Source organism: Pongo pygmaeus, chromosome 19 (genome assembly GCF_028885625.2).
Source record: "Pongo pygmaeus isolate AG05252 chromosome 19, NHGRI_mPonPyg2-v2.0_pri, whole genome shotgun sequence".
Classification (NCBI taxonomy): domain Eukaryota; kingdom Metazoa; phylum Chordata; class Mammalia; order Primates; family Hominidae; genus Pongo; species Pongo pygmaeus.
In genome coordinates, this window is record NC_072392.2 from 51,655,234 (window position 1) to 51,680,555 (window position 25,322).

The following is a 25,322-nucleotide window of genomic DNA, read 5'->3' on the forward strand; positions in this document are numbered from 1 at the left end:
CAACCTTTGCCTCCCAGGTTCAGCCTCCCGAGTATCTGATTACGGGTGCCCACCACCACGCCCGGCTAATTTTTATATTTTTATTGGAGACAGGAGTTTCGTCACGTTGGCCAGGCTGGTCTCGAACAACTAACCTCAAGTGATCTGCCCACCTCAGCCTTCCAAAGTGCTGGGATTACAGGCCTGAGCCACCGCACGCCTGGCTAAATAGTACCTTGTTAATAAAAGATTTTCTCAATTCACTCCCAGTACTACCAATCTCTCTTATTTTTACCCCATAGCATTTCATTATATTTTAATTACTACTTAATTATTTATTACCACCTCCTGCCCCTCTCCTACTAGAATGCAAATTCCAAAGGAACAGCAGTTTTTGTCTATGTTTTTCCCCCCACTGCTATGTCTCCCAGTGCCTGGAACAATGTCTGGCACACACTAGGTGCTAGATAAATATTTGTTGTTGAATGAGTCTTTTTGCTTTCACTTAAGAAAGTATTAGCCAGCATCAGATTCATCTAGTTCTTGAACCAAACTAAGCAAGGCTATCTCTTCATCTTAACAAACAGAGTATCCCTACACACAGCCTCTGCCTGTTGTTTCTCAGCAGCCTTGCATTCTATCCTCTGACTCTGATACAATACCCTTTTATCTGGATAGATCTGGTCCTGGTCCCAAGTTTAATCTGAAGACTATAATCACAAATTCATTTTCTCTCAAGTAGGCAGAGCAAATATTAGAAGCTGTTGCCTCCTTGATATTAGGAAAGGTAAGATCACAGCACATTAATGGACCCTATTTTCAAAACTGGAGATGACTAGGAACATAGCACGTGTTAACTGTGCTCACATTTTGGGAATCTTTTCTGTTGCTAATTTATGTCTGTATGTCTCTTTAAAATAAAACCAAATTGCCACCATGAGACTATTAAATTATTATCCTAAAGAGCCTTAGACTTTTTTGGTTAATTTAATATTTCTAGAGTAAATTTGGAAGCTCAAAATCAGAGTAAATGAGGAAGTTCAAGGATGCTCTTACAAATGTTTTGGAGCCTCAGGGAAAACTGAAATCATTTAGATGCCCGACAGGAAATGGTGCTGAGCAAGCCCTTTTTACTGTGAAAACAGAAAGAAGCCTGTCTTTTTCCTAATCCTAATAGACACAAAGGTGTAAGGAGGCAAACTTTAAAAGCAAGTGCCTGCCGGGGGCGGTGGCTCCCGCCTGTAATCCCAGCACTTTGGGAGGCTGAGGCAGCAGATCACTTGAGGTCAGGAGTTCAAGACCAGCCTGGCCGACATGGTGAAACCCCATCTCTACCAAAAATACAAAAATTAGCCGGGTGTAGTGGCATGCGCCTGTAGTCCCAGCTACTTGGGAGGCTGAGGCAGGAAAATCACACAAACCCAGGAGGCAGAAGCTGCAGTGAGCCGAGATCCCACCACTGCACTCCAGCCTGGGTGACAGAGCAAGACTCCGTCTCAAAAGCTAGGGCAAAAAAGTTGTCTTTTAGCAATAGATATTCATTATTTCTCTTTGCTTTTAAGAAAACAATTTTTTCAGATACTCAAGACAGTCTTTTGCCTTTAAATGGAAAAAAAAAGTTTTTAAAAAATTTCAATATCAGGTTTTTGTTTACTTGCTATTAGAAAGTTTACTTTGATGGGAAATCGGCATGATAAGGAGTGAAAAGACTGAGACACATAAGCTGAAATTCAACTTTGGAAATGGATTTTTTTCACTCAGTGAGACTTAAAAAATGAACCACCCAGCTGCACTGGATTTTGTGTTGGGACTTTGAGGGTTTTTTTTTTTTTTTTTTTGGAGACAGCATTCTCACACTGTCTCCCAGGCAGGAGTGCAGTGGCGTGATCACAGCTTACTGCAGCCTAAACCTCCCAGACTCAAGCAATTGTCTCACCTCAACCTGACCAGTAGCTGGGACTGTAGGTGTGCACCTACAGGCTAATTTTTTATTTTTGTAAAGATGAAATCTCACCATGTTGCCCAGGCTGGTCTGAAACTCCTGGGCTCAAGCAGTCTTCTGCCTTGGCCTCCCAAATTGCTGGGATCACAGACAGGTGTGAGCCGTGCCTGGCCTCCACAGTTTAGATGGCTGCAGTGATGGCTGTGGGTGAGCTACTTTTTCTACCCTCCACAAAGGTAGTCTTTCATGAAAATTGTGACCTACTCACCCTTTTTCCAAATGGCTTTACAGGGGCAGGGTGGGGGATTCTCTTTTAAAGCAGTACTTGAGAATCTATTTCAGTTGCAAAATAGTTAACAAAATTTGATTTTAGTAGTTCTGACCTTGCTGTGCTGTGGACTTCTCCCATTTGACAGCCCTGAAGGTTCGTCGTTCTAATTTACTCCTGCCCAAATGGTGATTTTGACAGTTTAATCCAAAGTCTTTTAAAGCAATGTCTATTCATACCACTTTACAATCTTTATCTAATCTTTAGTATTCTGAAGATTTAATTTGCTGACATTTCTAATTTATGGTCTAAATTATTTGAGAGTTTTTTGAGATTGAGATTAAGCAGATCTCATAGCAGAATGGGTACTACAGGAGAAGTCATAGTATTTCAGTTTCAGTGTCTTTTGGTTTCTGTTGGCTTCCTTTCGAATCAAGGCTTTACTAAGAGAGACTGGCTCTTAGGAGCTCATTGCCTTTTTAAAGCCCAATAATTATATGTGCTACTAGAGGATTTACAATTTTAGAGATCATCTGGAGGCTCTGTTCAAAGCTTTCATTTCTGGTTCTGAGAACTGTTTAAATATGGAAACTTCAAACGCTGAAGTGCATATTAGGGACATGGAACCACTGCCTAATCTGTCAAATTTTCCCTATAAAGAGTTCCACTGTCCACATACTCTTAACGAACAATGTCCTAATGTCTCCTGAGAATAAATCAGTATGGCTTTATACTCAGGATGAACAGCAGTTTGGTACCATTTGAGGCCTCCTCAGCTATCATGTAATCCCCCTGATCTATTGGGTGGACTAAGAAAGAATATGGGAAGAGAGTTCTTGTTTGAATCCTAGCCTTGGAAGTGAACTAAAGACGCTGTCCAGTTTAAAATGGAATTAGCACTGGAAGGAAAGTCAATTGACATTTCCTGTGGTTCATTACTCTTTCTGCTCTGTTTTTAACTCTATCAGATACTGTCTAATATCATAAATAGACCTTTCTGTTTTGTCAGGGTCTCTGAGAATTCCCAGATAATTCATTGGTCAATAGAGTTTGAAATGCTATTTAAACTTTGGATCACCAAACATAGTGGCTCATGCCTGTGTAATCCCAGCACTTTGGGAGGTCAAGGTGGGAGGATCGCTTGGGGTCCAGGAGTTTGAGACTAGCCTGGGCAACATAGTAAGACTAGTATGTCTAGTCTATTCCAGTATGTAGACTAGTGTCTACAAAAATAACAGAGTTAGCCAAGCATGGTGGCACATGCGTGTAGTTTCAGCTACTCACGAGGCTGAGATGGGAGGATCACTTGAGCCCAGGAGGTCAAGCCTGCAGTGAGCTGTGATCATGCCTCCACACTCCAGCCTGGGTGACAGAGCAAGACCCTGTATCAAAAAAGAAATTAAAATAAATAAAATAAACTTAAGATGGTAGATACCTTTTGGCGTTGATTAGAAATGCAGAACTACATGTGAATTTAACTCCAGCACCTAGCAGAAAGGGCCACTTCTGCTTGAGTCTCAGATGATATATATCACATAGTTGGAGTAAGTACCACTAAAAACCTGTCACTCAGAGCCATTCCCCTAGGATCTATTGACTAGGTTGTGTGGTACTTAAAACACATCTGAATCATCATTCCTCAGAGAACTGGAGATGGTTGACGTCACTGCCTGGTCCTAGCTTGGACCAGCCTGCATATAATCATTCCAAAAGCTAAAAGGAGAAGAGGAATAAAAGAAAAAAATAATTCTTCAGAAATGTGGAAAGGTCACAAGTGACGTTATGGAAGAGCAGATGATATAATCTCAAAGGCGAGCCCTGTACTATTTCACTTGGTTTCCCTTGTGGCAGTGCCTCCTTTGGTTACCTGTGGTGAGAGGTGGGGTAAGAGGCCTCATTTGCCAGAGTTCAGACTGAGTTCATGTTGTACCTTTTTATAGTACTTTTGAGTATACTGGTACAAGGTTAGAATATTAATTTAGCCTGTTCATCTCCAGCTGTCCCACCATAAAGAGATTGTAGCTCCTGCAGCAGGCTTCCTGTACTATGGAAAGAAACTAATTGCTGGTTACAGGCTGAAGCTGACAGGTTGCTCTTTCCTTGGCAGCCTCTTAAAGTAACTTTAAACAATCATTGTTATTATTAAGCATTTATAGCCTGCTTTTATGTTTTCAAAGTGCCTTATAATTTCTGTTTGCTTTCCTATTGATGTCCCTAAAAAGCAAGTTAATATGGTTATGGTCACATGTTGCACATGACATACCAAAGAAACAGAGGGTTAGGTAATCTTCTTGGTACCATCTGTGATCTGCTTTGGGCATTCTCAAAGCAGAAGCTGAGGTGTGCATTCTCTTCCTTCACTCATTGAACCCATTTTCTCACTGCTTGCTTTGGTGTGTGTGTATTGTGGCTTTTATACTTTTTTGACTGCAACTTACAGTAAGAAATGTATTTTACATAGTGTACACACACACACAATACGTAAAACTGAACAGTTTCAGGAAACATTACTTACTCTTCATGAGATGCACTGTGATATTTTTCATTTTATTTTTTTAATGCCAGTTTGAACCCACTTAGTTAATTTTAAGAACTACCGGTTGGTCATGACCCACCAAGCTAGGGATACTTGAACCTAAAGAATACACAATAGCACATTTTCCTAGAGCATCAGTTTTATTCAAAGGTAAAGAGAGAAACACATATTAAAACATATATGGGTACATTATGGAATTTAGCATGGAACTTCAAAGATATTTTGTTCTTCTGTTAGTCTACTTCATATTATACCCCTAATCTTGATCCATCCCCATGCCTCCTTCCCAGTATGTGTCCATTCTTTCCTCTTCTGTTAAGGGAAATACACTAGAAAAATGTGAGAAGTACTGTGCTTTTGGGACTTTGTTTGTTTGTTTATGAGACAGGATCTCACTCTGTTGCCCAGGCTGGAGTACGGTAGTGCAGTCATAGCTCACTGTAACCTTGAACTCCTGGACCCCTATCCTCCTATCCTCTTATCCTCCTGCTTCAGCCTCCTGAGTAACTGGGACCAAAGGCTCATGCCACTGCACTCGGCTTTTTTTGTTTTGTTTTGTTTTGGTAGAGATAAGGTCTCATTTAGGTTGCCCAAGCTTGTCTCCAACTCCTGGCCTTAGGTGATCCTCCCACCCCCTTTGGCCTCCCATAGTGCTGGGATTACAGGAGTGAGCCACTGTACCAAGCCCCATAGAACTTTTAAGTTCATTAATTGTGTAAACCCAAGTGAGGTCAGAAACTTTGTATAGTTTATTTTACAACTGTTATTCTTACTCAGCACCTATTCTGTGCCAGTCACTATTCTAGAAACTGAGAATATTGTGACAGATAGAAGACAGGAATTCTTTCCCTCATGGAATTTATATTCTACCACAAGTGGGGTATGTGGCATGGGGACAGGCAATAAACCAGCAAATCAGTACAATACATAGTATATCAGATGGTAGGGAGGACAGTGGAAAAATATAAAAGAAGTATTGGGACAGTGGAAAAATATAAATGGAGTTGGAGGTTGGGTGGTACAGTTTTACAAAAATATGTTGGTCATGGAAGACCTATCTGAAAAGATAATATTTGGTTAAAGCAAAGACTCAAAGGAGACAGGGAAAGAATCGTGGATTTCTGGAGGACGAGCACTGTAGACAGAAGAAACAGCAAATGCAAAAAGCCATGAAGTAGGAGTGTACCTGCTATGTTCAAGGAAGGAACAACAGGCTCCTGCAGCTGGAGTAGAGCTAGCAAGGAGGAGAGTATTAGCACGACCTCAGAGAGGTTGGAGGAGTTGGATTATAGGCAATTGCAACTTTGGTTTTTATTCTGAGTGAGATGGAAAGGTTTGAGCAGAGAAATATTTATGAGCTGACCTACATTTTAAGATCACTCTGGCTGCTATGTTGAGCATATACTGGGGAAGCTAGGTGCTGTGAAGGGAAGGTATAGGGGGATGTGGCTGGAAGACTAGTGGAGAGGCAGAGAGACTGTTAAAGGCTTTGCAGAATCCCATAGTAGTTACCGAGTTTGGAAAGACAGCAGGAGGTTGTATTTGGAGGTGGGGAGGGGAGATTAAGAGTTTTATTTTACCACAATGAGATACTATCTCACACCAGTTGGAAAGGCTATTATTAAAAATTTTTTTTTAAATAACAGACGCTGGTGAGGTTGTAGAGAAAAACACAACGCTTATATACTATTGATGAGCATGTAAATTAATTCAACCCTTATGGAAGACAGTGGTGATTCCTCAAAGACCTAAAAATGGGCCGGGCGCGGTGGCTCACGCCTGTAATCCCAGCACTTTGGGAGGCCGAGGCGGGCGGATCACGAGGTCAGGAGATCGAGACCATCCTGGCCAACACGGTGAAACCCCGTCTCTACTAAAAATACGAAAAATTAGCCAGGCGTGGTGGCCAGTGCTTGTAGTCCCAGCTAGGCTGAGGCAGGAGAATGGCGTGAACCTGGGAGGCGGAGCTTGCAGTGAGCCGAGATCGCGCCACTGCATTCCAGCCTGGGTGACAGAGCCAGACTCCGTCTCAAAAAAAAAAAAAAAAAAAAAAAGACCTAAAAATGGAAATAACCGCTCGACCCAGCAATCCCATTACTGGATATATACCCAAAAGAATACAGATCATTCTATCATAAAGACACATGCACACATATGTTCATTGTAGCACTGTTCACAATAGCAAAGACATGGCATCAACCTAAATGCCCATCAGTGATAGACTGGATAAATAAAATGTGGTACATGTATACCATGGAATACTATGCAAACATAAAAAAAGAATGAGATCATGTCCTTTGCAGGAGCATGGATGGAGCTGGAGGCTATTATCCTTAGCAAACTAACACAGGAACGTAAAACCAAATACCACATGTTCTGACTTATAAGTGGGAGCTAAACGATGAGAACACGTGGACACAAAGAGGGGAATAGCACACACTGGGGTCTGCTAGAGGGTGGAGGGTGGGAGAAGGGAGAGGATCAGGAAAAATAACTAATGGGTACTAGGCTTAATAGCTGGGTGATAAAATAAGCTGTACAGCAAACTCTGATGACACAAGTTTACCTGTGTAACAAGCCTGCACATGTACCCCTGAACTTGAAATAAAAGTTAAATTTTTTAAAAAAGAGTTCAGTTTTGGACATATTCCTTTTGAGCAACCTATTATCCAAGTGAAGATATTAAGTAGGCAGTTGGATATATATGTGATCATTGATTTCCCTCAAGCAATCTAGGCATGATGTTACAGCTTTTGGAAAATAGTTTAGAAACTTGTCTGGATTATATCTTCCTACTATCTATACCTGTTGGGATAGTGAATTTTTAAATAAGAAAACAAGAAACTGTCTTTCTCTTTTCCTGTCTCCCTCCAACAACAATATCATGCTCTTTAAGGCTGATTTAGTTATATTTAAGAGCAATCAGAATCAGGATTGGAATTAAACTGGCTTCATACTGTGTTTTTCCTTGGTTCTTTTTTAACACCCAAAATATGATTGGCATATCCTTGGAGGACCTAGCATTCTTTGGGTTGTGATCCACTACCTGTGTTATCCTTTCTTAGCATGTAGATATTATTTAACTCAGTGATTTGAAACCAAAAGAACCCATACGTCATCCCATCCCCCCATTCCTGCCTCATTGAGAATCAGTGTGCCTAATGAGAGATGTTACTGATGGGATGCTGTTAGTGTATGAATGATATGGAGGTAGAAAAAATGTTGAGAAACACAGTGTTTCATTTTTATTTGTTCAACATCTTCCACTTATTTTCATGCAACAAATATTTTTTGAGGTAGTCAATATGCTAGCGAAGATGAGAGACAGACCCTGCACTCAAGGAGCTCATTGTATTATAGGTGAGCTGGAAGTAAGCCATTATTATATGCTATCATAGAATTGTATGTGTTGGGTGCTGTGGGGAGGTGTTAGAGCTTTCTGGGAAGTGTTAATCTTGAACTGAACCTTAAGGTTAAATAGGTATTTTCCAGACAGTACTAAGCTTAAGGAGAAGAAAATATTAAGCAGAAAGAACAACATATAGGCTGGGTGCGGTGGCTCACGCCTGTAATCCCAGCCCTTTGGGAGGCTGAAGTGGGCAGATCATGAGGTCAGGAGTTCGAGACCAGCCTGACCAACATGGTGAAACCCCGTCTCTACTGAAAATACAAAAATTAGCTGGGCGTGGTGGCACACGCCTATAATCCCAGCTACTCAGGAGGCTAAGGCAGGAGAATCGCTTGAACCCGGGGGGCGGAGGTTGCAGTGAGCCGAGATCGTGCCATTGCACTTCAGCTTGGGTGACAGAGCCAGACTCCGTCTCAAAAAAAGAAAAAAGAAAGAACAACATGTAAAAAAGGTACAAAGCTGTGACTTTCAGTGTTTGGGGAATAAGAAGTAATTTTGATGTGGTTGAAGTTAAGCAAATAGGCTGGAGAGGTAGTCTGGAGTCAGATCTGGGGAAGCCTATGTTCTTGAAATGAACCCAGTTCTAGCCTAGAGTGAAAATATGAGAGCTGCAAAATACAGATTTTGAAAAGCTAATGTAAAAGAGATGAACTGCTTCCCCCAATGAATGACCTGTGTAGTTGATCCTATAAAGAGATGATAATTTACCGAGGCAGTAGCAAAAGGAATCATTAAGCTAACAATCTGCCGATAAGCATCTCTTTTTTAACATAATAGTAGTACTACATCTGAGCATATGTGAGATTTCAGATAAATCTAATGTGGTTATCCTTAATTAGGATTCTGAGTAAAAAAGGTAAAACAGGAGATGGTGAAAGCAGAGTGAATTTTTTTTTTTTTTTTTTTTTGAGATGGAGGCTTGCTCTGTTGCCGAGGCTGGAGTGCAGTGGCGCAATCTCAGCTCACTGCAGCGGCGCAATCTCAGCTCACTGCAGCCTCTGCCTCCTGGGTTCAACCGATTCTCCCACTTCAGCCTCCTGAGTAGCTGGGACTACAGGTGCATGCCACCACGCCCAGCTAATTTTTGCATTTTTAGTAGAGATGGAATTTTGCCATGTTGGCCAGGCCGGTCTCGAATTCCTCACCTCAGGTGATCTGCCTGCCTCAGCTTCCCAATGCTCACACGGTGGCTCACGCCTGCTGGGATTACAGCGTGAGCCACTGTGCCCAGCCGAATTGTTCTTTTTTGAACAGACACTTACTACAGTACTTAAGAGTCAAGGCTGTTCACTGTGCTGTGCAAATGTTAACTCATTATCCTCATAACAACCCCATGAATTCAGTACTTTGTGATCTACATTTTACATACAGGAAACTGTCAGAGTCAGAATTTGAAATCAGGTGGCTCCCAAGTCCATACTCTGAACCTCTGTATCTGCCGCTTCTGATGTATGGGTATCCTAGCTCCTCAGAAAATTGTTCTACAGTAGAAGTCCCAGGAAAGCCCTCAGGATGTCCCAAAACTCCTGAAATTCAATGGCAAAATGTTGTGTGTACATTTTTCAGCAAGAGAGTCAGTGGCTTTCCTCTGTTTGTCCAAAGGGTCTACAGTGCAGAACAGTTTAGCACCACTTACCTAGAGGGCCTTTTCATGTCCTTTCCGTTGTTAAAAGGCCCCTGTTGGCATAAGGATTCTTTTGGAAGAACAAGATGTTTACAAACCCATTCAGACTTCTTAGATAACAATGTTCTAAATTAATTGCTTATCCGGTTGATCTTCCTGGGAACTTTTTCTCAAATATTTATGCCAGGTCCCAGATTCAGAGATTATAATTATTTCATATAGGGTAGGGCCTGGCATCTGTTTTGAAAAGCCTTTGCAGATGATTCTGATACAGGTCTTCAGTTAAGAACCACTAATATTATCCTCTAGAGAATGGGGGATACTACTTTATAGTCAAAGATAATCACTTGTATTTCACATGAGACCTTTACATGACCCACCATTAGCCTACCCCCACCACCCCAGTTTTCACTTTTTTTTTTTTTTTGAGACAGTTCGCTCTTGTCACCCAGGCCAGAGTGCAATGGCACAATCTCGGCTCACTGCAACCTCTGCCTCCCAGGTTCAAGTGATTCTCCTGCCTCAGCTTCCCAAGTAGCTGGGATTACAGATGTCTGCCACCACACCCAACTAATTTTTTTTTTTTTTTTTTTTTTTAGTAGAGATGGGGTTTCACCATCTGGCCAGGCTGGTCTCGAACTCCTGACCTCAGGTGATCTGCCTGCCTCAGCTTCCCAAAGTGCTGGGCTTATAGGCATGAGCCATCGCACCCGGCCCCAGTTTTCACTTCTAAATGTTCTTTACAGAGCCTAGTGCTGTCTCAAGGTCTTCTTGGTGCCCTTATTTGAAATAAGAGTTCTCCTCTCTTATCTGCCAAGTACCAGATGAGTTAGAAAATACTCTTTCCTGGAAGCCCACAGCTGGCATAAATCTTTGAAAGTAGTGCTCTAGTACATCCCTTGTTGTTGTTTTGTTTTTTGTTGTTGAGACGGAGTCTTGCTCTGTCACCAGGCTGGAGTGCAGTGACATGATCTTGGCTCACTGCAGCCTTGCCTCCCAGATTCAAGCAATTCTCCTGCCACAGCCTCCTGAGTAGCTGGGACTCCAGGCATGTGCCACCACACCTGGCTAATTTTTTGTATTTTAGTAGAGACAGGGTTTCACCATGTTGGCCAGGATGGTCTCAGTCTCCTGACCTCGTGATCTGCCTGCCTTGGCCTCCCAAAGTGCTGGGATTACAGGCGTGAGCCACCGTGCCCGGCTTCCCTTTTTTTTTTTTTTTTTTTTTTTTTGACAGAGTCTTGCTTTGTCACCCAGGCTGGAGTGCAGTGGTGCTATCTCAGCTCACTGCATCCTCCACCTCCCAAGTTCAAGCTATTCTCCCACCTCAGCCTCCTGAGTAGCTGGGACTATAGCCATGCGCCTCCACGCCCAGCTAATTTTTGTATTTTTGGTAGAGACGGGGTTTCTCCACGTTGGCTAGGCTGATCTTGAACTCCTGACCTCAAGTGGTCTGCCTGCCTCATCCTCCCAAAGTGCTGGGATTACAGGCGTGAGCCACTGCACCCACCCATGCTCTAGTACATCCTAAAGAATGCCTTTAGTTCCTCTTTCCTGACATTACTCTGCTTAAATTCCCCAGATTCAAGCTTTTTGAGAATCCTATCTCAGCATTTTGGGCATCAGGCCATGTTATATATAGGTCACAAACTCCTAGCCTTGTTAGATGACAGGTTAAAAGCAAGGAAAATAATTGGATGGACACTTCTGGGAGAGAGAACACAAATATTATGGAGAAGGGAATACGGGCACCATTTAAAGTAAGGAAGGTAAGTTGATACTAAATGTAGAAGGACTGGAAGTACTTTAGAAAGAGGATATTTGGATCTCATAGCCACAGTTTCAAGAGGTCAGTATGCTGTTGAAGTGTAGACATTTGCCGTAAAAGGCAGAGAGTGAGAATAGTGTACTAGATAAGCACTTTTTAACTTTATGTTTTTAGAGCAAAATGACAAAGAAACAGGTATAGTTACTGATCACAGAACTTGCTCAGATAAATGTTTTCCTACAGCGCTAAGAGCATAGATAGGAAAGTCATTAGTGACAGAAACCAGTGGGAGGTGGTGACTTAGAGCAAGTCTCCTCCTCCTCCCTCTTCTTACAGTATAAGGGCCTTATAATGTGCTGCTGTGCAATCTGCCTGTTCCTGAATATACCAATCAGTGTTGCCCTGAACAAAAGTACTTACCGTAGCTTTAAAAAAAAAAAAAAAAAAAAGCATGCTCTGAATTAAGCAGGCTATGGTAGAATCATAGTCGAGAAGTTTGTATTGTGAGAAGAAAATTTATTTATTTGCTCACTTAAAGGTTTTTTGTTCTTATAGTCATCAGGTTTACCAGTGTTGGGCCAAACAAGCTTTTTCCAGCCATAAGACCTGGGAAATAAGGTTTTATAAAAGAAACAACTTTAAAACTGATATTTAAAAAAATAAAAAATAAGAGGTAGTATGGCACTAGTTATTGTGGGGAGAAATAAAAATCAAGGTTTAGCATCAAGTTTCTGTTTGAATTGTAATTCTTCTGTGTACTAGCTACATGACTCTGGATGTTACTTAGTCTTTCTAAACCTCAGTTTCATTATCTGCGAAATGAGAGGGGAATGGTATCTACTTTAAGATTGTTATAGTGTGAGTTAGAAATAATATCATTAATAGGTAACTTAGTAAGTGGTAGCAGCTACTATTAATCATAGAGAAAAAAAATCACAGACTAGATTATTCCTGGTATACAAGTTGTGCCTTGAAGACAGGCCTTCTGGAAGGAGGTAGAGTTGCAGGTTGTCACAGTTCTATGACAATGGAGTAAGTAAGGGTGTGCTTTGCAGTATATGGGCCAGTTTGTCTTGATTTGGGGAGACCTGCACTGACAGAAAGAAGAAGGAAATAGGGAGGCCTATTTCTAGACACAGCGCTGTTCTTTTCCTCCTACCTGGCTCCCTGCGATGTCCTCATTTTACCTTGTTGCTTTCCTGGCAGGTGGCTGTGAAAAACAATATCGATGTCTTCTACTTCAGCTGCCTCATCCCACTCAATGTGCTTTTTGTAGAAGATGGCAAAATGGGTAAGTACCTTCCTGCCTATCCTGCTGAATATACCTTTGCCCTTCCTCTGCATGTCAGGCAGAGCATAGCCCCAGAAGTTTTGAGTTATTTTGAGGTTAAAAAAAAATGGGGTAAGGATATTCTAAAGCTCTTAATAATTGCTCATTATTTATTCTCCTGTGTCACAATTGTTCTTGCTCTGCCATTGGTCTCTAAATCACAGTGCCCAATATCTGAATAATCCAGTCACCCCAGGATACAGAGTAAGAGGTTTGGGGACCAGGTAAATATGGATTTGAATCTCAGCTCTGCTATTTATTTGCTGTGTGACTGGTCAAGGTGATAAACTTTTCGGAACTTCCGTTTCCAAATTTGCAGTGTAAATAATTTTTATAATTATTTCATGAGATAATACGTGTAAATTTAGCACTTTACTCTGTACTAAGTTCATACTGCCTCAAGCTAAGAATTCAATAATTTGTAATAAACCATCAGAACTCCCGATGTGCCTATTGACATTTCTCTCTTCCCTTATTTATGAATCACAATCTAATAAAACTGGCTTATATTGGTGCATATTAAACTATGTTGGCACTTAATTGATTTGATTCTCACAATAGCTTTTGGAGTAGGCAGGACAGATGTAATTATAGATAAAGAAGTTAAGGCTCAGAAAGGTCATCAGTCACCAAAATAGGAAAACAAGGGAGCCAAAATGAAACCCTAGATATAGACTCTTTTCCAATTATCCTAGTGTTACTAATGACGGATTAATTGATCTGAAGTATAGCACTTTTGTAGAGCTCAGCATTGGCTCCATTCCCAGCCTGCTGCTAGCTGTATTGCAAGAGCCAGCATGCCAAAGGAAAAATGATGCAAGGCATCAAAAATCAGAATACTGACAGCTTATGCACATCCATCCTTCCCCTCTGCTTTCCCATACAGAGCGCCAGGTCTTCCTTGCAACATGGAAGGATATTCCCAATGAAAACGAACTTCAGTTTCAGATTAAGGAATGTCATTTAAATGCTGGTGAGTAATATACTCTAAATTTCAGTTTCATCTTAGTAAATCAAATTAGATATTTGAAATTTTAATCTTTCTTTTGCCTACCCTTTTATCCTCCCCCATATCTACTATGTTTCTAGTGGGTATATATGGTAGATACATTACTTTGCAAACCTCTGTTTAAAAACGTGGTATGTTTTGATGTAGGTACTAGATTACTTACAAGCTAACATTTAAGAAACAAGCTAGAATCGACCCATCTACCCAGTTCTTCACTAAAGATGTGTTAGTTCTGTTACTTAAACATCCTAATAATCAAAAACTGAAGTGGCACTTGAGAACATGCACTCCCTTAGTAATTGAAAGGACCATTTTCTTCTTTTATATCAATTTTTGGTATTGGAGGAAGGTTGACTTTCTTTCTTAGATTCTGTACTTAGAACCCTGTGTTTATAATTAAATAATGTATCATCATTGGTGAAAGCCTCGTTGGGCCAAGCATGGTGGCTCATACCAGTAATCCCAGCACTTTGGGAGGCCAAGATGGAAGGATCTCTTGAGTCCAGTTCAAGACCAGCCTGGACAACATAGTGAGACCCTGTCCCTATAAAAGAAAAAAAAGCCTAGTTGGTAACCTTTTACTACACTGCCCTGTGCCACCTTTCATATGATGATACTAACCTCTTTAACCACCATTAAAGAGCTCCGTACTCTTTCATAGTTAACTTTGTTACTGTAAAGGAACATGAAAGGGGTATCCCAAGAAGAGAAACAATAGCAGCTATTAGTCCTTGGGCTGTGTTTCTCTGAAGGATTTCTCAGGAATGAAAGGAGCCCTAAGTTATTTAGAGTCCTGCCTTTGTTTCACTGTTGCTCTCTCTCTCTCTTTAGAGTTCTTTCTTTCTCTCCTTTTGAAGTTAGTACTAGGCTTTGTGAGTTTGAATGAAAGCGAGCCTTGGTGCTTGAAAGCGAGCCTTGGTGCTTGGTCGGTACCTCCTCTTTCCTCATTTACCCCTCATTTACTCCTGCATACATTGCTGGTTCTCGTAAGGGATTTCCAGCACATTGCCATCCTCCCATTGCAGCTGAAGCATAGCACTGGGGAAAGGAGGCAACACGGCAGTACAGAAAGCAAAAAAAAAGAAAAAAACGCACAAAATAATGCCTTCTCATTCCAGCTTCCCCCACCCCGCTCCCCGGCCCAAGGTGGAGTCTCACTCTGTTGCCCAGGCTGGAGTGCAGTGGCACAATCTCGGCTCACGGCAAGCTCCGCCTCCCGGGTTCACGCCATTCTCCTGCCTCAGCCTCTGGAGTAGCTGGGACTACAGGCGCCCGCCACCACACCTGGCTAATTTTTTTGTATTTTTTTAGTAGAGACGGGGTTTCACCCTGTTAGCCAGGATGGTCTTGATCTCCTGACCTTGTGATCCGCCCGCCTCGGCCTCCCAAAGTGCTGGGATTACAGGCATGAGCCACTGCACCCAGCCCAGCTTTTTGTTTTTAATTTAGTTTTTTATGGCTCTTTGTAATATTCATCTTTTGTGTTCAGATGAATCTTATAGGGCTTTTGAAATCCAAATCATAGTGATCAGCTTCTTCCTGTGATACCTCTTTTAAACGTGTTGCTCCTATAGGCCCTGTCTGAGACATTCAGGAGACTGAAGCCCTCCTGGAACCCTCAGAATAAAAGACATTCAGACAGGGATCTTTGCATATAGAAACTTCAGGCAGATGTTTGCCTCTGATAATTGTTTCACGTCTCTGGAGCTCTTGGAGAGGTGTTTGAAGCATGGTCTTCTGTAATTTCCATCATAATAATTAATTGTTTCAATTAATTCAATAGTAATTGATTTTTTTCATTTTGTGTCATATTTGAAGAAGATGACAGTGTCATCTTTCCCTCACTTTGAGGCTCACTGGTGGATCCTGTTAGAGGAGCTACCTCTGTACCCAGCTAGGAAGAGACCAGGCCCCTGGTTATATTCAGCTTTGTGGGAGTTGGTTCAATGGCAACATTTCAAATAGTATGTTCCTCAGAAAACTTTTCCCTTAAGAAAAAGGGTTTTGGGCCGGGCATGGTGGCTCACGCCTGTAATCCCAGCACTTTGGGAAGGCGAGGTGGGCAGATCACGAGGTCAGGAGATCGAGACTATCCTGGCTAACATGGTGAAACCCTGTCTCTACTAAAAATACAAAAAATTAGCCGGGCGTGGTGGCGGGCACCTGTGGTCTCAGCTACTCAGGAGGCTGAGACAGGAGAATCGGCTTGGATCCAGGAGGCGGAGCTTGCAGTGAGCCAAGATCGCGCCACTGCACTCCAGCCTGGGTGACAGAGCGAGACTCCGTCTCAAAAAAAAAAAAAAAAAGAGAAAGAAAAAAAGCGTTTTGTTATCCATGAAAGTTGAAAAATACAGCATATGCTAGGCTTCACCTGGAAATTGCTATTGCACGTTAGCAGACTAAAAGTTCTGAGAAGTGCTATGTTGAAGAAACCTACTTAACTCAGTGTTAACTGAACTTATTTGGCCTTGGAATTTAAAATCACAAAATACTTATTAGTAACATCATGTGGACCACCACTATTCCTTGAACATGATCTGGAAAACACTCTCCGAGAGAGAGCAGAGATAGACCAGAGTGATTGGAAAGCAGGTTTTGTTTCAGACATGTTCAGTATGAAAGGGACATGGTTGTTCAAAAAAGAAAATAGAAGTTTGGGTGACTGAGGACTTTGGTCTGTCAAAATAACAGAAAGAAAAAGTCCTCCTGCTTTTAGACTGGAGTTTTGAACTCTTATTGCACCTCGGCATGTTTTTGTGATCTTATCAAACAGGAAGTGTCTGGCATTTCTCCTAGTGGGGCTGTGCCCTTTGATGTCGTTTCTCAGAGCAAATTCAGTTTTGATCAATTCTGTCATGGACTCACGCCAATCGCTCCATGCTGTAGGTGCTCCAAATACCAGTGAATCAGATTCCAGTGATACACTGCTCTGTGGCCATGCCGCACATGAAACATAGGGGAAAACAGCCATTTCATTTTCTCCAGGAGTCCAAGGCCAACATTTTCCCACATTAAATTACTGCTAGTCTTGCAAGACCACTTCCTGCAACTAATCCTTTCCAGCTCTTCCTTTGAGTCCACCCCCAGGTCTGGAGTGCCCTGGCCTTTAGATTTTCTTCCAGTCTCGAGGGCTCTATTAACATGAACGTTTTCGGCTTTAGTGCCTTCTGATTCAACACCCTGGGTCTAGCTGAGAGCTAAAAATACCATCCTTTCCAGCTGATCTGCCCTAATCACAATAGCACCAACACTTTAAATAGCTTTTCTGTGCTAGCATAGACATTTGACAGATGGAACTAACACTCTGAGGGCTACAGGAAGTCACAGGCTTAAAGGACTTACCAACTTAGCACTGAGCTTTACTTTGCTCTTTCATGTCTTTCTAGAGAATAAAGAAAGAGACCCTCTTCCCAAGTCTTAATAATTAATCAGATCTTAAGAGAAAAGTGTATGGTGGGAGTGCTTATGATGCTGCTAATTGTATAAGTACTAGAAAATGTTAGATCAGAAAGCTGCTAACAGAAGTCTCTCCTTTCTAGCACCGATCATTTCTGTGGATGTTGGGAGATCTGTATGAATCTGTTTTACATCTTACCATTACAGCTGCATTTGGGGTTAATAGGTATCTGGGACTACTCTCTTAAGTGCACAAGAAGTAGTTGCATCTCCAGCCATATCTGGAAAGGAATCTTTGTGGCGAACAGTTCTACAAACCTGTTTTTTAAATTAAGTGTTTATAATATTAAGAAAAGCTCAGAGACTTAATGTATCTATTTTCATTAGTTAGGTACTGTAATGAGAGACAAATATTTGTTCCAGCATGCGGGCTAGGTAAGGGTGAATTCTGTTTCATTGTTTTGTCGTGGCTCTCCCCATCCTTTGGAATATTTCAAAAATGGAAATACTCTTCCAGCTAGCACCTAACTATAATTTGGTTGCTTAAATGGTAAAAAGCATTCTTTTCAGCAGTCATAGTGGTTTTGAACTTGCTAATAAATACCACAGCAGGGCCCCAGATGTAAATTCCCCCATTCCCACTCTCTAATATGAGTACCTCCTTCACCCTTGTTGCTGTCAGAGGATGTGTGACCTTAGCTAAAGTAGAAAGATGAAGGAAGATCACATTGACACCTTCTAAGAGTTCAGGCCCCAGATTCAAAATGCCAAATTTATGGAAGGATACAAATGAACCATAAGAAATCTTATATTGGCTGGGCTCAGTGGCTCACACCTGTAATCCCACATTTTGGGAGCCTGAGGCAGGAGGATAATGTGAGCCTGGGAGGTCGAGACTGCAGTGAGCCATGATCACGCCACTGCACTCCGGTCTGGGCAACAAAGAAAGACCCTGTCGAGAGAGAGAGAAAACAAGGAAGGAAAAAGAAAAGAAATCATATCTTGAAGGAAGGGTAACTATATTTGACCATCTTTTTTTATTCTATGCTTTGGGATAAATCTCAGTGTCTTATGCCTCAGATGATATCATCAGCACACAGTGAAACAATATTACATTACATTCTCATTATCAAAGTCTCACAACTATAAGATTCCGTCCTGTTTCCCAGAAGGTCAAAATGTGTTTTAAAAAATTAAAAACTATGATATCTTGTCAAGAATTCTATCCCAGACAGACCAGGAAGCCTCCTTATATCTGGCTTCCCTTGCCATTCATCATACATTTAGCAGAATCTGATCATTCTGCAATCTGTAAATCTTCAAACTCAAACCTAATATCTAAAATGTATAAAAATCGAATCACACATACTAATGTTATGGAACCCTCTCTCTAGTCTTCTGATAAAAATCACAGTACAATCATTCATTAGGAACAGAGTCAGGTTGCAGGCCAGAATGCTTCCAAATGTATTAAAGTTACATCCATTCAACTTGCTTATTCTTCCTGGCTGTTTGGCATGTTTTCTAATTCTAGAAGAGTGAGAATAAGAGAGAGAGAGACAGAGAGAGTTTCTTAGCCTGTCATCTCTTACATAGGTGGTGAAATAATTGAGAATATTTCATGATTATTTCTGTAGGAATCTGGCTCTTGCCACATATATATGCTAGAATGTATTTGTGCCTATGCAACAAGGTGGCTGTTCAACAAAGGCTCCTACTTTGTGTGTTTTTGGGTTTCCTGGGAAATGGGCAAGGGCCTGGAAAATTAGGAATGATTTTTACAACTTAAAGCAAGCCCCTCTGTGTTCAAGACAATCCTGTCAAAAGGCATTAGCCAAACCCTAGCTGATGATGTTGCCTAGCAACCCAGTCAAAGCTGCAAGAGCCCTTCATTGTGGGAACCAGGGTGGCAGCCAGAACTGCCTCATCCCCCACAAGGTGATTAAAAGGGCATATTGAGGCCCCTTCTTCCAGCAATATTGCATATAAGTACCCTGAGATACATTTTTTGACTCCTCAAATAGAGCCATTTCTTAACTACTCTGCTTGGTGTTAGTGAAAACCTTGGAAATAAAAGGGGAAAAGCTAAGTAATAACTAAGTGTGGTAAAAATGTCTCATGAAAGGAGTCTTAGTGCCTCCTCTCCTGAGCTGTCAGTGGTTTGAATGTGCGAGAAAGACATCAGGGTGAGAACTACCTGCAAAACTAGTTCACATCTATGTCTATGGTATTATGTAAATATTGGCATCTCCAACACCTGTCAGAGCAGATATTGATGAAAGGTACCTGTTGTATTGTAGATAACATGGGAAACACAGTGATGAAAAACTCCAGGATCCCTTTGTTCAGAGAGCTTACCATTTAGAAGGGTAGAAAGACCATCCATCATGGCAACCTTTTCCCAGAGAGCACAATAGAATATGACAGATTTTTATGTGGGGAGAATTTAGTTCTTGAAGTAGGCATGAGTAATTTGAATGCTCTCTTCAGAAATGAATATAATAAACAGCAAAGAAGCAGTGCTTGTCATCTCTATTCTTAAAGTTTCTCTGATACAGCAACATCTCATAAAGAGAGAAATAACCTTTAATTCTGGAACATTATGTCCTTTTTGAAACTGTAGTCATGAGGAAGAGCCAGAACACCAACCCATTCTTACCCTGAGTTGGTGACTATGAAAACTTCTGTCATGACCAGCAGCAGCAGCTGGGATCTTAGGATCTAGCGCAATCACCTTTGCACAGCTTCAGTCTTTCTCAAAATCTGTGGTTGAGACAGTTTGTTTCCTTATTATTTTCGAGGCATAGTATTCCCTAAGGGCTTAAGAAATCATTTCTGCCTGCTTTGAAAAAAAAAAAAAATCTTAAACATCTAGGTTAATAAATTTGATTTGCAGTTGACTTCTGCAGCTCTGGGCGCTTCCCGATCCTGGCAGTTGAGGCCCGAGTGGCTCACAATGAAGTAGTAGTGACTTGGGAAGTAGCACTATGGATGTGGTCATCAGTCTGTGTGTCCCCATTGATCTGGAACCAGCATGCAGAAACAAATACCAACATGACAGTCACTATGGCATACCCACACACTTATTTCTGTCTTTGTCCTCTTCAGAGTCTCCTTTACCTGTCTAGCACCTAATTTGAGATTGCCAACTCCTTAGGCCCACCAATTTCATAATCTCCAAAGGTAACTCGCACTAATCCATAGGTGTGCCTTATTCTGTTTTCAGTCCGGGAATCTGATAGGCAGACAAGTCATGAACCTGTTCTTCACTTTTTGCTATTGTGTGGGAGAATGGCTTCTGAAATGTACACAGTTCATGTGACAGTACTTGTCAAGGAACTGAACACACATGGCTCATAAGGATGTGAGAAGAGAGTGTACATTTGTTTGAGATTTTAACTGAAGGTGTTGGATTTTGAATCTGTATTTCTAGACACTGTTTCCAGCAAGTTGCAAAACAACAATGTTTATACTATTGCCAAGAGGAATGTGGAAGGGCAGGACATGCTGTACCAATCCCTGAAGCTCACTAATGGCATTTGGATTTTGGCCGAACTACGTATCCAGCCGGGAAACCCCAATTACACGGTAAGGCCTTTCTCAGAATGGGTGAGATGGATTAGAGGAGGGAGGTGAGAGCCCTTTCATGTTTACTTAGCACCCTAGAAAGACCTGGAGGAGGTGCTTCAAACCTGAGATATACAAAATAAGTAGTCAATGAAGAAGCTTCCATTTGCCTCAGTGGAAGACCTCCTCTCTGCAGTGTCTGCCCCATCCAACAGGAATGGTACCTCTGGCAAGTGCCTCAAATCCATCCCTCCCCCCTGGTGTATACAGAGTTGCTCACAAAACTTGGCAGCTTCATCCTCAATATCAGTTAATACATATCTAGTGTATCTGTGCATGTGGTACTATAACAAGCTGCCGAGAGGATTGTTTACAAAGGTAATGTCCAGAAGACCTTTCTTGCTGTTGGAGTTCATGACCTAAGGCTATCAGAGTCATTAACACATGAGCTTTTTTCAGCAGCATTGTATGACCTGAAATGCTTGTTATTAAAGGTAGGGCAAAATGGAACACACCTTTGGAAGCGTATAAGGGGACTTTAGTTTGGGAAACTTCCTTCAGTATCACACTGAACTAAAGTAAAACTTCTGGCAGTAATAAGGCAGAAGCAGTTGCTTTGTTAAACAGCAAAGATTGATACCCAAGCACTAGGCATTTGTTTGCTGTTGTAAAATGCAATTTCCCAATAGGATGTCATCTGCATTTTGAAAAGTAAAGGAAAAACCCTTGGGATGGGAGAAATATCTTATTCCTCTGTTGTGTTTGAGGGTTTTATGGGGATTTATTTAATTCTGAGGAGGCTGAATAGTCAGTAGCTTAAGGGAGCCTTTTAGTCATTTAGCTGAGAAAACTCTGTGACCTGTTCCTTAATTCTGACAGCTAAGTCTGTTTTCACTAGCATATATCAAGGGAATAGTACCATCCGGAACTGAAAATTCTTGGTGTTTTTCCCACTGGTTCCCATCCTTGTAGTAAGTTGGAGTAGCGGGTGTGTGTGTGTGTGTGTGTGTGTGTGTGTGTGTGTGTGTGTGTGTGTGTGTGTGTGTGTGTGTGTGTGTGTGTGTGTGTGTACGTGTGTGGTGTGTGTGTGGTGTGTGTGTGTGTGGTGTGTGTGTGTGTGTGTGTGTGTGTGTGTGTGTGTGTTCGCTCCTGAGGCCTATCAAGTTAGACTTTTGCCCAAGCACTTATGAGCTGAAAAACTTCAGACTTCCCTCATAAAATGTATGCTCCTTTCCCCAACCCCCCACCAGTCTCATCTTTTTTGGAGAGTAACATACACTGTCGTTTATCTTGAGTTTCCCAAGAAAGGAAAACCCCTCTGTGCTGTTTCTGGAGGGACAAGTTTTACTATAAAACCAAGATAGCACGTGCCTGTAATCCCAGCTACTGGAGAGGCTGAGGCAGGAGGATCACTTGAGCCCATGAGTTCAAGACCAGCCTGGGTAACATAGTGAGACCTTGTCTCAATTGGAAGAAAAAAAGGATTAGAGGGAGAATAACTCCATTTACTCTCTAGAAATTTGCCAAAAGTTTATATATTGGTGTGTGTGGTTTTTTTTTTTTTTTTCCTTTTTTTCTTTTTGCTTACTGTCCGTTATTTTATTGTATATAATCTTCCATCTCAGCTAGGTTAAAGAAGCATGATTACTCCCAGGTTGCAGATAAGTAAACCATGGCTAAGAATGATTAGTGACTAGTTCAAGATCATGTAATTTGTTGGTAGGTAAATTTTGTTTAGCATTCAGGTGTTTCTTGACACTCTTCTTACACAATATTCTTGATTTTGAGAAGAGCTTCTTAGTATCACTGTCCTAAACATAGTTTGTTAAAATTTTTTAAAATGTTTTATTTTGAAATAAAGACTTAACAAATTTTTTAAATGGAACAGTAGAGTTTCTACATCTCTTTTACCCAGTTTTCCCCATTAATAATAACATCTTACACACCCATACTACATTTTCAAAACTAGGAAATAAGTATTAGTACAATATGATAAACTAAACTATAGACATTATTCTAATTTCACCAGTTTTTACATTACTTTTGGGGGTGGGGATTGGTAGTGGATAGTACTATGAATTCTTATTACATGTATCAATTTGATAACTGCTGCCAGAGTCCAGACACAGACTTGTTTTGTCACCACAAAAAAAAAAAAAAACTCCCTCTTGCTATCCGTTTATGGTCAGACTCTCACCCCAGCCCTAACCCCGGCAGTCTTTCTCCATTACTATAATTGTGTCATTTTTAGAATGTTGTATAAATTACACATGTAGCATGTAACCTCTTAAGATTGTTTTTTGCACACATAATACTCATAACATTCTTCGAAGTTGTTACATGTATCCATAGCTTGTTCTTTTTTATGGCCAAGTAATAGTTCACTGTGTCCATGCACCACAGTTTCTCCATTCATCCTTTGAAGAATATTTTCTCCTTTATATTTAAACAAAAGTTTTGAAGTAATTGTAAATTCATATACAGTTGTGAGAAATTATACAGCGACCCAGTGTGGTGGCTCATGCCTGTAATGCTAACACTTTGGAAGGCTGTAATGGGAGGATCACTTGAGGACAGGAGTTCAAGACCAGCCTGGTCAACATAGTGGGACCCCATCTTTATTAAAACATATTTTTTTAAAGAAATACAGTGAGCTGTTCCTGTAAGTGACCTGAGATGATCTCTGTTCAGTTGGCCTAGAAAACCCCCAAACTCATACAAAGCAAGAGATTCAAATCTTCATGTTTACTTTAAGAACACCCGTGGAAGTGCCCAGGCCATCAAAGGTGTGCATATCCAAATAGCCACCAAGTACTTGAAAGATGTCACTTTATAGAAGCAATGTGTGTCATTCCATATTATTATAGCGGAGTTGGTATATGTGCCTAAGCCAAACAGAGGGGCTTGGCACAGGATGACAGGTGGCCCAAAAAGAGTGCTAAATTTGTGCTGTACATGCTTAAAAAGGCAAAGAGTAATGCTGACCCTAAGGGTTTAGATGCAGATTCTCTGGTCATTGAGCATGTCCAGGTGAACAAAGCCCCAGGATATGTTGCTGTATTTACAGAGCTCAGGTCACATTAACCCATACATAAACTCCCCTGCCACATATTGAAATGATCCTTACTGAAAAAGAGTAAATTGTTCCTAAACCAGAAGAGAGGGTTGCAGGGAAGAAAAAGATATCCCAGAAGAAATTGAAGAAAACAAAAATTTATAACCTGAGAATAAATTCAGCATGGAATAAATGCAAATAAAAGTTAAAAAAAATAGATTCTGTCCTCGTGGTTTAGCCACATCCACCTTCCTTTGTCCCATATATTTTTATTTTATATATATATATTTTTATAGAGATAGGGTCTTGCTATGTTGTGCAGGCTATCTCAAACTCCTGGCCTCGAGCGATCCTCCCATCTCGGCCTCCCAAAGTGGGGGGATTGCAGGCGTGAGCCACTGCACCTGGCCCACCCCCGCTCCATATTTTTAAATGGTGAATTTGTTTATACTTCCTTGCCCCTTTCCTATTCTTCATCCTATCTGGTGACTAGGCTCTCTCTGCCCACAATACCATCTAAATCTCCCATCATAGCACTTGACAAATAGGTCTAATTTGTTCCCCTAAGTGGCACCCCAGAATCTAAAGTCATTCTGATCCATTCCCTTCATCACCTTAAGTTCCCATTACACTATTAATCTGATCTGAGCCAAGTATTAAGAAAGAAAGAAATCGGGTTGAGCTGGCACTAATGCATGACAGATTGATGGTCCCTTAGTCTCCTAAGAGGGGTTAATAAAACACTTCTCCCCAAACCCCAGTTTTTGTTGTATTTTATTAAGAAGATAGGTTTATCCTATAAGGGTGAGGCTATATCTCTGTAAGTAGGTAAGCCTCACCTGAAAGATAACTTGTCCCACGTGAAGCAGTGTATGTTCCACACCATATGCCAAAAGTGGATGCATAGCCCCTTAACTTTAATTAAGCAGGAAAGAGTGACTCTTCTGCCCTTGGTGTGTCTAGTTTGGACTGGATTCCTGAGTGGCTGATGTTAAAGACATGTCACATAAAGAATTAGCAGTTGGAAAGTTAAGCCCCAAGGAAGGCCTCTTTCTCCCTAGGAGTCATACAAAATGAGAGCCAGAGTCCTAGCTATATGTAATAAACTTGACACTTTGTCAGAGGCTGGGGTGGAGGTAGGGGTGGGGAGGTGTGGATATTAAGAGTCCAGAGACAGGGAAAGTTTCTTCCCCATCCTCCAAAGACCAGTGGTAATGCCCAGGGCCTAGGGTCTGGTCAGTCCATGACTTCCCACCAATGCCAGCCTTGGCAATTTGAGCCGTTGTTGAGGAAGGCAACATTTCCTTACTAGTTGTAAACATAAAAATGAACCTCCAGCTGGAGGAACTTCAAGTATTGTTACAAAGATGTGGAAAAATACAAGATAGTATTTTGGGGGAGTATTTGGGGACTACCTCTCCTTAGTCTGGGAGTTAACT

General features: G+C 41.3%; 1 protein-coding gene across 12 annotated transcripts in view; it reads left to right on the plus strand.

The window, feature by feature from the left end:
• AP2B1 (adaptor related protein complex 2 subunit beta 1) overlaps positions 1-25,322 on the plus strand; it is a 150,128-nt gene that overhangs the window by 120,202 nt on the left and 4,604 nt on the right. For all 12 annotated transcript variants that reach the window (XM_054455969.2, XM_054455958.2, XM_054455975.2 and 9 more), the window contains 3 exons: positions 12,733-12,817; positions 13,743-13,829; positions 20,695-20,849. In XM_054455969.2, the coding sequence (XP_054311944.1) occupies positions 12,733-12,817; positions 13,743-13,829; positions 20,695-20,849 (327 nt within the window). The remainder of the gene's footprint in view (positions 1-12,732; positions 12,818-13,742; positions 13,830-20,694; positions 20,850-25,322) is intronic.